The 15,761-nt window shown below is 44.2% G+C and overlaps 1 protein-coding gene across 6 annotated transcripts in view; it reads right to left on the bottom strand.

The window, feature by feature from the left end:
* Window positions 1-15,761, bottom strand: part of sash1a (SAM and SH3 domain containing 1a) — a 256,142-nt gene that overhangs the window by 25,940 nt on the left and 214,441 nt on the right. For 4 of the 6 annotated variants that reach the window (XM_049589383.1, XM_049589387.1, XM_049589385.1 and 1 more), the window contains exons 5-10: window positions 15,265-15,305; window positions 13,848-13,937; window positions 13,650-13,762; window positions 11,560-11,658; window positions 3,152-3,287; window positions 2,283-2,698 (exon numbers count right to left, since the gene is read on the bottom strand). In XM_049589383.1, the coding sequence (XP_049445340.1) occupies window positions 2,283-2,698; window positions 3,152-3,287; window positions 11,560-11,658; window positions 13,650-13,762; window positions 13,848-13,937; window positions 15,265-15,305 (895 nt within the window). Of the gene's footprint in view, window positions 1-1,727; window positions 2,699-3,151; window positions 3,288-11,559; window positions 11,659-13,649; window positions 13,763-13,847; window positions 13,938-15,264; window positions 15,306-15,761 lie in introns of all 6 variants that reach the window. The other 2 variants (XM_049589382.1, XM_049589384.1) reach the window with 2 other exon arrangements.

Genomic DNA, 15,761 nt, shown 5'->3' on the forward strand with positions numbered 1-15,761 from the left:
GAAGTAAAATATGTCAATGCTATGAATTCAGTGGTGTTTAAATTTAAATACTTTTGTCTCATATTTGCTTCCGTATCGGTTCAAGCAAGGCACTTGATGGCATTTCTCCTTGATTCAAAAGCTGTTACTTCTAAACTGCTCGACTAAACTCCCACAAACCCCAGTCGAAGATCCTCCATGTGAGAAAGCACTGCCTGTTCAGAGAATATTTTTCTTATATATTAGATGTCCACAGTTGCAGTCCACATCACAACTTCCCAAGAAAAGCGACTTCCAAAAAAAAAAACTCTGAATGTGATGGCGATGTTCGATGGGATGGACATGCACCCAGAAAAAAAAATGTCTCTCAAAGATAATTACAGGAAAGAAAAACAACTTAAGTAATAATAATAAAAAAAATCACATCTGCAACCAGAGAGGCACGGGCCCAAAAAAGAACACGAAAAGCAACAACAGAAAAAAGTGGATTTTTTTGGAGAGTTCTTGGATGAGAACGACCTCCGGTGATTTCACTAGAACACGATAGGATTCAGGTACCCTCAAAGCTGCAGGATAGCTCCTCTATATCACCAGCTAGAGTGTGTGTCACTATTGTGGCCGATACATGTGGGGAACATGGGAGTTAATGGCAATGCATCCAGATTGTTTTTATGCTGGTTGTTACGAAGTAATAAGCTTGCATGGTATGAATTAATGTATGTAGTTCAGCTGCTTTTCTGTTGTCTCCACTTTACTGTCGCTGCACTCAGTTAGTGTATACTCTTAAGTTATCTTAAAGGTCCAGTGTGTAGGATTAAGGGGATATATTTGCAGAAACAATATAATATAGATATGTTTTCTTTTGTGTATAATCACCTGAAAATAAGAATTGTTGCCTTTGAATTACCTTAGAATGAGCCATTTATATCTACGTAGGGAGTGGATCCTCTTCTGCAGAGTCCGCCATGTTTCTACAGTAGCCCTGAACGGACAAACCAAACACTGGCTTTAGATGGAGTCTTTCGCGCTTTCACATTTTAGGGTCGGCCATCATACTTACAGCCCATTCTTGACAAGCAGCGTCAGAATAAAAAAAGATTCTGTAACTCTGTGACACTGAAGGACTTCAGCTGGTTGCAGTCTGCAATTCTCACCGCTAGACGCAACTAAACCCCCTAAACCTTACGCACTGTTCCTTTAAGTTGACTTAATAAGGCCATTCCTTGTCTGTGAGGCTTCGTGCTGTGCAGCTCTCTGGATGTGCAGCTTCAGGCTTGTACAACATCTCTCTAGCCCCCAGGGATCAGTGTGACTGTGCCTGTGTTCTTCAGGGATCTGACATTTATAAAAAGGCACTTACGAAACCTCCGCTGTAACTTAACCTCCCAAGTGGGCCACTGCACATTCCATAATCATTTCATATTCAGCTGGAATAAAAAAGGCTTAAAGCCAAAGGCATTCACTTAAAGGTCAGAGAAGAAGACATTCCTCTCAAGGCAGTTAACTCTGTGATAGATATACCAGCCTCTGGCCTTTCTCTATACATGAGCACAACTGTGATGCTTTGATGCGGATTTCTGACACAGACGATATTAAATGGATGAGTTGAGTAAGTCATTTGACCTATCGTGTGTGTCGTGTGTGTTTGCTGTACCTTCCCCTATAACCTCTGAGCTATTCTGCAACTTTGAAGCACCGAGTCCTGCTCACACGAGGCGGTCGATTTCAACCTCACGGTCTGAACTCACAGACTTCTGCTGGATGCGCAAGAGCACACGCTTGGTGCAGCGGTCCACACTGGCCGCCCACTTCCTGTCCGCCTCGCGGTCCTCCTCCAATAGACAGCGGCGCTCAGCGCGGCTGAGGGTAACTGGGCGGACCAGCTGGGCCCAGTTGAGGTGACCGTACAGGCTCCGCTCTACCACATAGGTGATGTTCAGCTCACTGACCGCCGTTCGACCACGCAGCCTGCGAGAGGGGAACACCCAGCCCCCTCCCCCGCTTCCAAAACCTTTTGATTTGGCTACATCACAGCGGACAGGGGAGGAGGGGGTGACAGACAGAGGGGAGATAGGGGTCTTGGCGTTGCGCGAGCGCTGGTACAGTAGGTGCTTGGTGGAGTAAGCGTAGTTGGGATCAGGTTTCCGGTGCGCCCAGCTGCCATGGTGCCGGTTGGCAGGTTGGTGTTTGGGGCTTCCTGGTGGAGCGTCTTCCAGGGAGATCAGGAGGCGGGACTGGGCATGGGGTTTGGGGCGGGGTTTAGTGAGGCCATAGTAGGCGTAGAGAGCCTCGTTGTTACTTACCCCATGGGAGATGGAGCTCAGGGCCTTCCGCATCTCGCTGTCGGTCGTGGAGCGTGACAGCTTTCCGTCGTCGTCCAATCCACAGCCATCCAGCTCCGAGAAGGAAGAGCCACTACCTCCTACGCCAGAGCCTCCCAGGCCCCCAGAGCCAACTGGGGTTCTCCTGGGTGGCCGGATGAGGCCGTGGGTACTGGAGGATTTACTAAAGGTTTTGACCAGCTTGTGTCCGGACCAGGTGTCCAGGCTGCTGGAGGAAGGGGAGTTGGTCAGACTGTCTGTGTCCCCATCCAGAGAGAGTTGATCCTGTGTGAGGGAGGGCAGGGAGATCTCCTGGGGCAGAGGGGGCTTCTTTAAGACCCCTGTGTACAGAGCTGTGTTGTCCTCACAGGTGGGAGGTGACTCCAGGTTCAGAAAATCTAAAGAAGAAAACAGAGACCGCATATAGTTTCTTACTCAGGAGGATTTAGACATCAGATTCTGTGTAGTCCCATGACCCATCCGTGGTTTTCCAAACCACAGCTAGCCAGCAAAAAATTCAAAACACATTCTTAAACTCTGAGTATTGGGCAAAACCCATGACAGACGAGAATGTAATACATTGGCATAAATAATAAACCCTACTTTTGAGCACACAAGCCATTAATTTCCAATAACCCTCAGCTGGAAAAGCAAATATTTACTATGACTGAACTTTAGCTTCATTTCAGTGAGGACAAACAGCTCAAAGATTAAATTCATATACAGCCGAAGTCTGACGCCTCAAACAGAAACCTTATAAATACAGCACATGAACATTAATATTCTGATATAGACAGATCTTGACAGATTTTAACTATGTTGAACTGTAAGACAATCAGAAGGTTACAAACCTTCAGAGCCATGTTTCTTGCCCTCCTCCACCTTGATGAGTTTCTTCCTGACCCGGCGTGTGGAGTTGACCAGTTTGTGAAGCCGTTTGAACTTCACAGAGTCCTCCGATTGCTCATCGTCTGACTGTTCACGAGACTGTTGGGAAAGAGATAGAGGGAGGGATGATGTGATAAAAGGGACAGGCAGTCAGACACTTCTCAATTAAATAAACTAAAGAAAATACACTGGTAGAAGCAGGAGGTTCTTCTTCAATTTAAAGGGACAGGTCAGAGCTTGTGCAAGTGTAGTTGTATGAGGTACTGTGTTACATACAGTAAATGTCAGCTGGCACTCTCCCTGTTTGGAGAAGCAGACAGGAGTACCACCATGGAAGCAGTGTGGATAAGAATCAGCAGTGAAACGTAGTTTAGCCACGTTAAAAATAGGCCCACCTTAAAAAACATAAGTATCCAATATGTCTAAGTGGACACTATATGGAGAATATTTTCACCGCTTTACCTTTCCGTCAGACAGCCCTTTCCTTTGGCACTACATTTTCTCAAGAGCAGCACTTCTGCATTCCTACGCAAAAGCGCAACTGTGCTGCGTACTGTATTAAGGTGCAGGTGAGCTCTTTGGGTCAGACTTTTAGCCGTTTATAGAAGAGACAACAAATACAAGATTAAAAAAAACTAGGATGGGAATAGGGCGAAATTGCGGGATAGGCGGAGCCCGTTTGCGCTGGCCCTGTGCCCGGTTGATCAGATTCGTCCTAGTCGTGACCACATGCTGATGAAGAATTATGTATCATTAACGTCACATCATTTCATTACTATTGCAATATTATATTTTCATTTTCCTAAATGCTGTTACTGAGCTTCTGTGTCGGCACTCCAGTCTGCTTCTCCAAACCTGGGGGCACATCGACTGACATGTACTGGAGGTCATACACTGACTATGGATAAGTACCTCATACAGCCAAACTTCAAAAGACCCAAACATTCCCTCTAAGGGTGCTTTCACACGTGCCATGTTTGGTTCGGTTCAATTAAACTCAAGTTTGTCTGCCCCCTAAGTGCGGTTCGTTTGAGCAGGTGTGAACACAGCAATCGCACTTGAGTGAGCGACAGAACAACCAAACCGAGGCCTTCTTGAAGAGGTGGTCTCAGTCCGGTTACAAACGAGCTCTGGTGCGGTTCGTTTGTGGTGAGAACGTGTTCCGACCTGGATCTGAACCAACTGCAGTCACATGACACATTGTTTGGGTTAAACATGAGCATGTTACAGTCCTGGAGGATTATTAATGTGCACCTCCTCCTGTACTGCCTTAATATGCACATTTACTTCCTGGATTTCCTACATGGAAATTCTAACCAATCAAGAGCAGCTTTCTAGCGCAAGGTATTTTATCTGGTCCGCTTGTAAATGCTGCCGTGAGAACACGAACCAATGAACCAGTCCCTGATTCGGACCAAAGCAAGACAACTCTAGGTCTGAAAGCACCCTAAGAATTCACTGATGCAAGTATAACAGAAATGTATGTATTTGAATTTGTTTGATATAAAAAGTAGTGAGGCAAAAAAACACAAATATATTTTGAGATCTCAAAGATGCTGTTATAATGCGACAGATGGGAGCATTGTTTAGGATGGAGTCAAAGTTAGTGAGGTGAGAAATGGAGGGTTGGAGGGATGATGACGGCAAACAACATTTTGTGAAGTTCATATTGATAGTAAACAGAAACAAAATCCACCAACATAATGAAGCAGATAAAACAGTCATTTGAAAACAATGTGCAAAACTGAACGACACAATGAATCAGTATATTTGGTGTTATGTTGCCTCTCTGTTGGCAACTGCATTTAAACTCTCCGCACAGAGTAGTGGAGTGGAAAAGAGACTGAATAATGAAGTCACCAACAGTTTCATCACCCTCGCATACACACATACACATCCAGACCCAACCAGAGCTCACACAAACACCACAAGCTGTATGTGTGCGTGTGTGCGTAGTCTCGCTACAGACTCCATGCCATGATGATGATGAGCCGAGCTTATGCCTAAAGATTGTCTGGCAGGGCCTACTATCATTATCATGGCGCTCAAACAACTTAATTTGTTTCTATTTGCCACTGGTTTCCACAGCAACACCACCTCTCCTGTCACACGCTGCCAGTTCCACAGTTGAGGTTGACTGCATCGCTTGCAAAGGGACACGCATACACGCTCGCGTACACAAGGCCTGCAGGGCTCAGCTCTCTGTCTTATAAAATGCAGTCTTCTCTCCTGCAGCTCCAAAGCTAACAAGGAAGAAACCGCTTTCTCGCTGTTGTTGACCACAGGCCTGGCTCGGAGGCTGCTGACATACAGTGGGGATGATGTTAATAAGTGCGGCTTGGTTGAAGCAAACAGATCTGACATTGTCCACAATTCTCGATGGCACCGAACTACCTTAGCAACATCCTGATATTTTGATTTCTGCAGGCGCGGGGGTGTTATAAAACCTCACGGACCGTCGCCAAGGTGGAAAAGGAAACAACACATTAATCAATGTGGCATTGCAAAAGTCCGTTCTTTCAAAGTTGCCTCCACTTCGCCACTTTTTAGGGGCGTGTGATGAACTTTTAGGTCTTCTGTCATATCAGCTCAGCAGACCAGAACTAGGGTATTACAGCCATTCATTTGGCCTCTGACAGAACTGCAGAAATAGGCTCTGAAAACCCATAACTCCGCTGTCCCTCAGCCCTGACAATCCCTCAGCTGAACCACACAACTCTGGCCACAGCTGGCGACTCCTTCAACTTTCCATTTGCTCTGGACGATGCTTGAGCTTATTAGCTTCAGAGAAAGTAATGTAATAACAAGTCTGTGTCAGAGAGGACTGATAAAAGAGGAGGCAGAAAGGTTGGATTGAAGTCCACTCCTGTGTCTTCATTCTTCTTAATAACTATTATTAAGAACTGTCTTGTATGAAGACACTTTCGCCCAATCCCAATACACCCCTTTGCCCTTAAGCGAGATTTATACTTGTGTGTCAGCTCTGTGCAGAGCCTATGCTGTGGCCTACGCCATTGTGAGCATCTACACATGTGCGGTGGTGTGTCTATGTCACTCTGCAGTTAAACCTCCAAAACACCAATCAGCAATGGCATTTCAGTTCAGAGCTGTTAAGTTTAGTTGATTCAAAACACACATTAAAAACACATTAAACATGGCTTAATGGAGACAATTTCAAACACAAGCACACAAATCAGCTTCACTATAACTCACATCATTCACAGACAAACACTTGTCTTTATCTGGACACATTTTCCCCACAAATACAACATGCTAATGTTATTAGCACAAGCCTATGGCATTTTACATTGAATAAATTAGCCTAGCTGCTAGCGGACTTTTCCTCTACTCATATGAAACCAGAGACAACAGCGACATTTAACAAAGCTCAATTACAACTCACAAGGTTCACCGACAACATAACTGTCTTATACTAAATTTGTTTTACAAACAAATACAACATGCTAACGTTATTAGCTCAAGCCTATGGCATTTTACGTTGTATAAATTAGCCTACCGACAAGTGGCGATTTCCTCTACTCAAATGAAGCTAGGATAAACGTCTAGGGGCAGGGTGTCCTGATTCTTGTTAGTATATGGGGTAGGGCGAAGTGTTAGGGCTACATAGCCCTCGAAATGGCGGGCAACACGTCGCGTCTGTTTATGTAAATGCCAGCACAATGATGATGTAGCAGGGTCTTGAAGTGTTCAACCATATCCTAGAGCAGTGGTTCCCAACTGGTGGGTCACAGTCCCATTCTGCATGGACTGCAAGTAACTCTCAAACTTGTCAAGTTTCTAAAAAACACTCTTGATCTTGAAGTACAGTGAATTTCTGGACTGAGTTTTCATCTTGAAACACTGTTTCCTGCTGTAGAGAGCATGACTAATGGACAGCTGCTTGACAAAGACAGAAAACTAGCTTGACATGTCCAAACCAAACTATGACACTCAATATATTAAACTGTGAGGACTTTGAACTAATGACCAAGAAGAAATCTGGACCCTGTGGCTGGACCAGTTGGGAACCACTGGTTTGAGGGGCAAGGTGGCACTCAAAAACAAGAGGTAGGGATAAAGATATGAAATGGGATTGGGTCTTTGTTATATGTGAGCATAACTATACTCAGAATAAGTGCCATAGTGATTTCAAAGGTAACCCCCATCAGTTGTTCTTCTCCTTTTGTGAAAGACTGGGAAAAGAACTAGGAGATGTTAAAGCCGTGACAATGATATATAAGTCCCAACCCAGTCCCGAGGAACACCATCCATGCAAATGACCACATAAACAGGGGAAACGATGCACACACATAAAAAGAGCCAGACATAGGAGACCATGAATCAAGCTGTGCTGAAAGGCCTCCATCGAAAACAAGGTCAAAGCAACAATTCCACAGCCACAATTACCGTTTCACTTCACAGATTACTTTGAGGATCGTTCCCATAACTTTGGAGATGCAGTTAAACTTAGAAAACTGCAAACATCCTCATGATGCACCAAAATCTTTCTGTCACTCTGCACCACAAAAACAAGAACAATCATAAAAGAAACAATCAGTTTAGAGCAAATTAAAACTCACCACCTCGTTTAAAACAGCAGGCGTTCTGTGTTAACATCCAGCAGGTTAGCAAGAGCGGGTCCTGCAAATCCATAGCGTGCCGACCGCATTCTCACTCATGCACGATCCAAAATAATATCTGTGCCCGTGTGCACATGCTGGCAGATACAGATGCAGCTTTAAGTGAATTCAGCTCCGAGGAATGAGAGACTGTTTGGAAGTGCCGTGCCGCACAGCTAGCAGAGAAAAGGCGTGTTGTGCGTGGAGAACAATCCCAGCGTTTGAGCCCCTCTGACCCTGCCTTGGCCCCAACATCGCTAATGGCCAGCCCTGGAATGTGGGCTCCGATCGCCGGAGGAAGACAGACCGGAGAAAGACAGCATCAAAGAAAGGCACAGAGCGGCCACAGACTGCATACTGCAAACATGTCAGCTACGAGCATGAGCTGTATATTAATATGTCTGTATATAGAGGCGCACACAGACACGCTAAACTGTTATCTGAATTTGGGGATGACCTAATTCCATTCATTAGAGGGGAGAGGGGGCAGTACGTGACAGCAACAGGGGTCCCAGCAGAGCAGCAATATTTCCTGAAGTGGCCAATTTTGGAACTTGGGGCAAGAGGGGACACAACTCCCCCCCTGTTTAGGGCCTGAGGGTAAGTGCAAACTCTTTATCTTCTCTATTTCTCTCTCCCTTGTTTCCTCGCTGCCTCCAGCTCTTGCATATGTTCACAGCCTCCAGAGCCGAGTTGTGTGTTCCTCTACACAATACTCCTTCAGTAACTCTTCCATCCTCTCCCCTGTCTGTTAAAAACCCCCCAATCGATCACTCCTCTCCTCACAGGAAGTGAGCAGCTGGCAGCAGAGGGGTAACTTGAAGGTTGACAGACTTATAAGATGACACACACCCATATCAAACATCCAGACAGAACATATAGGTAGAGGTAATGTATGGCATAACAAACCTATCTTTCTTATGGGAGGAAATCATCAATCATTACTCAGAAGAATAATCCAATAAGGACCCTTGACTACGAAAGTATTTTGCATGAGTCCTCATGAGTTTCACTGATTCAGTTATGCTAACAGACATGTAGATCTGATTTACTTGACTTTATGAATGCAGACCATAGAACTACTGATGTTGAAGAGTAGCGAGGCAGTTCTGAATGCGTAAAAGTCAAGCATCTCTCACTGAAGCGTATTCATACACTTGAAAGAAATTGTGATTATGGAAGCGTAATCCTTTGAAGGAGCTACAGCTTTATCTGTGTGAAGGCTGTAGGCCCGAACTTCCACTTACTTTAAAGTAATACTTCAACCCCCAAATGACCATTTGTATTTCAATTACTCAATGAACGCTGTGTTGAATTTGTGTTTTTCACATGTCGCCAGTGAACGAAGAATCCAAAAACTGAGAAAATTCATCATAGGAGCCCCTGTTAAACAACAGCAAAACTACATCAAAAAGTCCATTTACAAAGTCTCAAACAACTCATGTAGTGTAATCCAAGTCTCATTTATCCAGTCGTATGCTCAGTACTAAAAAGACTTACCTGTGCTCTCTTCAAAGCCGGACTCCATTGACAAAATGAGTAATTTCACCTTGCTGAAAACAGGAGTTGCCGGTCTACCACTGCCTCAACCAGTTTGTTTGTTTGTGTTATTGTCAGACTTCAGTAAATCAGAGCTAACCCTTTAAAGCACCAAAGTCACACAATAACACAAACAAACTAACAAAGCACGGCAGCAGTAGACCAGCAGCTCCTGTGTTCAGTAAGGTAAAATTAACGTTTTTGTCAGTGGAGTCTGGCTTTGAAGAAAGCATAAATAAGTTTCACTTAAAGTTCAGTTCCCCGTCAGAAAGGGACGTCTGTTTGTCAAGTACTGAGTGTACGACCAGATAAATAAGACTTGAATTATACTGCACGAGTTGCATTAAAGCTTGTAAATTGATGTTTTGTAAATGCCGACCCCTATGAATTTTCTCCGTTTTTGAATTCTTCGTTCACTGGAAGCATGTGAGGAAAAACTTTTATTCACAAACTCAATGTAAAAAAGTAGGGCTGGGTATCGCCACTGATTACCTGAATCAATTTGATTTTGATTCAAGAGGTTCGATTCAGTTTGTTATTGATTCAATCAGGGATATTTCAGTTACAATAGCAACTTTTGCTAGTGCGTGAAAGAGATTCTCAGAGAGCTAATTAGTTTTACGAAAAACAGCAGCCTCGATGCACAGACAGCAGGAGAGGCTGCTGTAGCATGATAATAAATTACACCAAAACGTTAAAACAGTAAGCTAACACTTAGGCTACAGATAAAAGAGCCGGTAATGTCGGAGCTTCTAAAGACTGTAGTCGTTATAAAGTTAGTTTAATACTGGCGAGATTAACAGGGTTAAAGCTTCACACATCCCTGGGAAAAAGTATATTTTACAAGATCAATGTCAGATTTTATGAATCAATATCAGATCATTCAAATGAAGATCGATTTTGAATCGGATGAATTGATTATTTTAACCCAGCCCTATAAACAGGCGGAGTAAATGATGCACAAATGGTCACGGTGAAGTTTTCCTTTAACAATACCAACATGAAATGCACATGCATATAGGTGCATAAAGTGGATTACAGTATGTGCAAGAGGCTGTTTTTAGAAAATGTCAGCGCTGTTTAGTTGGGAATTAGTAGCACATTTCAAAAAACAATAATAAATATGCGCAGGGGGATTATTTCCAGAGAACTTGGAATTTTTTTGTGTTTGGATAAACTCATTTCCTGTAGAGAAAAGTAGGTCAGTGTGTGAGACTGCATGCTATTCCCATATGATGTGATACAGTACAGAACTAATGAAAAGCCGCCGTGACCACTTTGAATCTGAATCAGAGCTGACCTACATTCACAAAAGGGAAAAAAACTACATCAACATATGCAAACACATGCACGACATAAGGAGCGGACACACCGTCACTGTGTCCAACAGAAACCTGATTGTCTGAGCTCCAGCTCCACAACGTTACCAAGAATCCCCAAAGGTCTCGACCCACTCAAAAGGTGACCGTGGAGGTTTGGAGGCCGTTTCTCCGTGGGTCACAGCTGACAAAATCACTGCTAACAAGAGCTTCATCACAAGGGGTTTCGGGTAGATTCTGTGTGACTCTCCACTTGGCTTTCTGCAAGTTACAATTACAACTGATTGATGGGAACAGACCTGACCTAAATTTCCATATAACAATTTACTTGTCACCAAAGCAGCCAATTTTAACTTTGTCAAGGACGTTTTTCAAATGCTCACGACAGAGCTAACCTGATGATTAAAATATGGAAGAGGAAACATACTGCATATATCTGACTGTGACTGCCAACTCGTGGGCGCAGCCTCTGAATAACGAGGTAATCGATGGGCCAAGATTCACAGAGGTAACACCCAAAGTATCAAGATGCACATGACATGGTGGAGAGGATGTATGTGCACAGGCGGACTTGAAGTTTGGCCAGTGAGTGAAGAGCAGAGAGAGAAGGGGAGATAAAGGCAGAGGGAGGCAAGATAGAAGTTGAATGAGTGTTGAATGAATCTAAAGGCAGATTGTAAATTCTGTCAATTTAGAAAAACAACTTTTACATCTGGATAAACACACACATCCATGCACACACACACGTCAAAACAACGGCCGTCCTGTTCCACAACCTCTTCAGCTGAAAAATCAAACTTAAAGGTGAGAGTGGTCGAGGTGAGAGTGTTAAAAGAGGTAGAGCAAACAGGGGGAGGTCAGGGTGGGCGGGGTAAAGGGGTGGGGTGTACTTACGTTGCAGTTTGAGGACTGGTTTAGATTGGCTGCAGATCCTTCAGTCCACTCTGCAGTGTCAGTACTGCTGGACTGTCTGCTGCGCTCATACTCCTTCAGCTACGTGGAGAAGAAAAGTTTAGAGAGGCAGAGGAACAGGGCCACTCTCACCCGACATGCTACGTCTCTCCATATGCTAACACACAGTTGAGAGGCGTCAGTCGTGTGCATTCACAGTGCATGTGTACAGACAGAGGAGAAGGACTTGACAACCAGTGATGTAGTGGTAAATACAAAGTCTACGCTGTAAAGTATGTAAAACTGAACTATAAGTCAGTTATGTTTAATGAAAAGCGTTCAGTTTTCTTAAAATATCCTATTCCTGTAAACAGCCTTCTTTAATGTGCGGAATGATTTTATGTCTGCTTTTCACACAAAAGTCTTAAAGGGACAGTACACCCCTAAATCAAAAACACTCAGTTTAACGCTTACCTGTAGTGCTGTAGAGTCTGTTATGCAACGCAACCTGAACCTTTATCGATATAAACGGTGTTGTCTCAATTTATATCTTCCTTAAAAATATATCAATATATTGTACACAGTCGTTATATCGCCCAGCCCTGTTTTCTCTCAGCCAAACTACACCTGCCAATCAAATCACAGCACAGAAAGAAGCGTGCATCTACTCAAACGCTCATGCTTGTGATGGCGTGAGATGTAAACACTGATGGCATCCTCTCTGGCTGAGCTGTAACATTAGCTCAGTGGTGCTAGGAGAGCTAGCAGTAGATGCACGCTTCCTTCTGCGCAGGGATACTGCTGGCAGGTGTAGTTTGAAAGAAAATAGTTCCTACATAAAACTGCTCACAACAAGGTCTGTGGATTATCTTGAGTAACCAGGTCATGATTTTAGGACAAAGACACTGCTGTTGAGTTTTTCAAATGTATTTTTTTTGGCGCTTTGAGCACCACAAGCTGAGTGCCATCTAACATCTCAATGGCTGATATCTCCAACACTGGGCAACTCACACCAAAACAATCTAGACTGATAAATAGCACTATGGTTAAGAGGCAAAATATGTACTTTTGATTTTGGGGTGAACTGTCCCTTTAAATAAAAAAGAGGAGTGGAAGGCAGATTTTATTTGATGAGGTTTACAGTCCACTACATCGCTGGACACACATATTACCTATCACTATACGGACAGTATTCTATATGATGACACTTATCAGTGGTGCACAGAGAAGACTAAATAAAGACACACAAGCACAACAGGAAGTCAAAACAACTATCCACAAAAGGCTGATCATTGATTGGTTTAACTGAGTGTCATCACTAGAGCGAGAAGCTGGGATCAAGCTAATGGCCGAAAGAAAATCAAAGTTCTTCAGGGGAAAAAGGGTAAGAAGATAATTAACATTTGCCTTGTGGAGAGCAATCCAGTGCTCAAATGCTGCTGGACGGTCATGCTATCCATGAGCAAGGCATTACAGGAGGTGATTGACAGGAAAGAAGGAAAGAGAAAGACAGAAAGAAGTTGTAGGCAAATAAAAAAAGAACAATCACCAGAAACTGATTCAAAGAGAAATGTAAGGAGATTGAAAGGAAAGCCGAGTAATTATCCACCATGTCCACCTAGAGAGAAAAACCACAATGCACCAGAGCATCCCCCCAACAGATGGGGCTGTTGAGTTACTATGACCATCAATCTCACAATTATGAACTGAACAACACACCCACACACACTCCAAGAGCTCACACCCTAAAATCCCCAGACTTCTCAACCTCTGGAAACACCACCGGCCTGGAGTTTGTGTGTGTGTGTGTCTGTGTGTGTGTGTGTGTGTATGTGTGTAAAAAGGACAATGCAGGGTTAAAATGCAGGGCCTCGTACAGGTTAGTAACGGTGAGTCGTTTTAGTAAGCCAAAGCTACGGTGGGAATATGGAGCAGAAGGGACAGAAGACTGGAAATGATCCACTGGGAGGTGAGGCGACCTGGGGGTTGAAGGGAGCCTGCAGACCGGCAGATCTAAGGGAGAGGGGTCGAGTGAGGGTGGGGGGAGGAAGGTGCGTCAACTGATGAGGCAGGAAGTCAGCGGAGCTTCCTACCCGAGCTAGAGCTTCTTCAACGGTGATCATCTTCTCTTTCACCATCATCATTAATTGGATTCGCTCTTCGTCGCTCATGGTGATCTCACTGGCCACGTAGCCTATGTCCTCTCCTGGAGGGTGCAAAGGGAATGGGGGTCAAATACGCAGCAACATTTACTCAGTGTATTAGATCTGAAAAAATAAAGCCACACACACCTTTGGATGTCTGTCGCATGACTGGTTTGTGCTGGGACTTGCGGAAGTTCTGCCAAAAAGACTTGTTCTTCTTCTTATTGTCCCATTTACCTAAAGAGAGATCGGATTCGGTCACAAAGGGTTCTCAAACATCAATGTACCCCCTTTCAAATATCTTTTCATCTGAGTAACCCCTAGCCAGCGCTAAACATTTTTGGGAGAAACACACATTGCATTGCATTTGCTGCATTATTAAACAGCAGTTAATGATTCAGAATAGGAGTACTGAGTATTAAATAGGGATAGGGATAGGGATACCCAGACCCCTATTTCGGAAACATAAGCCCCTTTTACACTGCCTGCTCTAGGCGTTCATTTCAGCGCTGTTATTCCGTCTACCCTTTCTTTAGAAAAGATCAACGTCTGTGTCAAAGGGACAGCCAGCAGGAAGGGACAATGGACAGAATGGGTGTAACGTTTTGACCATGTGTTATACGTGCAACCCACTGCCAGGAGACTTAAAAAGCAGTTAGCAACTAACTCTAAGACCAGCAGCAGAAAATGTCTGCAAACTGGGGAGACTATAAGCTCTGAGGGCTCGTCGCCATCAGAGAACCCCTTTTCAACGGTCATGGGCTAGCTTGGCTTGGTTTGGTTTAGGCCACCTTTCTCTTTGGACTCCTGCAGAGAGAGGTGGGTAATGTCTAACAACAACCGCTTGTTAGAGTTAAGTGGGGTCGTGGAGGAGTCACTGCTACCCACTTGAGGGCAGGCCGCCCAGCTTTTGGACCTAGTACTGAGAAGGTCCATCTCTGGCGTGGCATAGCGCATCTAAACTGACAATGGAAACACAAATCACTCGGCATGGCTTTACTCGGCCAAGAATGCCAATGGAAAAAGGGTGTAGATCAGCCACCATATAAACAAGGATGGTAAATGATTGGTACTGCCATGTTGTGCTACTCTTACTGTTTATAAAGCGCTGTCGATAAATATGTTACTTGTCACACTAGAAGGCGGATGCTGTTGTGTTACAGGTCATGCCTCTTTTGCTCCTGGAATACCGGCATGCTGTCTAAAATCCGGGGCAGCATTATGGCTGCATTGTTTGGGCTACTAACATAGGGGGATGCATTCACTCGATGTAAAACTAGACACCAAGATTCCCCAGAAATTGTATGGTTTCTGGCCACAGAAAAGCAATCGCAAGATTAAGTCGATTCTCTGCTCTGCAAGCTCAACTACCTTTATTCAATAGAGGCAAATGTTTGCATGGGTATAAACCATTCCTCTATTTCTTGCATCAGTGTGTACAGGAAGTACAGTCCTTAGGCCCAAACATATTCTTATCTTCTAATCCCACCCTAGGGATCAATAAATATTAATATTACAGTAAACATATAAAGACAGCAGAAGACAAGCATGCATCTCAATTTACCTCCGGATCCATCTTCAGAGCTGGATTTGTGCAGGGGCATTCTGGGAGAAAAAGGAAAAGAAAGAAAGAATCATCATTAGAAAAATATAAGTCCCAACTCTCACATTAAAGTCTCCAGTCTCTGTCAACCAGAGAGCTTCAAAACACTGTAACTGTGTTTATGAGCATTCATTTTTGGCAATGACGGCTGCAGTTCTGTCTGTTCACCACTTGGGGTCAGTGGTGGTGCTTATGTGACAACGGAGCCAGGCTCCTGAGGCTTGAGAGGGAGAAGGTGGAGGAGAGGAGAGGAGACGATGTAGACAATGACACCCCTGTCGCAAAAACAAAAGGGTCAGATGAAGATGGTGATGGTGGCACTACAGAGAGTTTAAGAATCAGTAAAGACAAGATGAAGGTCGACAAGATGAAGGAAACAAGCATGTGAGAGAGAAGAGGGAAAGTATGGTGTGGAGGAAGAGAGGAATAGAAGGAGAGAGGAGGAGGAGGAGGAGAAA

The sequence above is a fragment of the Epinephelus fuscoguttatus genome, linkage group LG11 (genome assembly GCF_011397635.1).
Source record: "Epinephelus fuscoguttatus linkage group LG11, E.fuscoguttatus.final_Chr_v1".
Taxonomy (NCBI): domain Eukaryota; kingdom Metazoa; phylum Chordata; class Actinopteri; order Perciformes; family Serranidae; genus Epinephelus; species Epinephelus fuscoguttatus.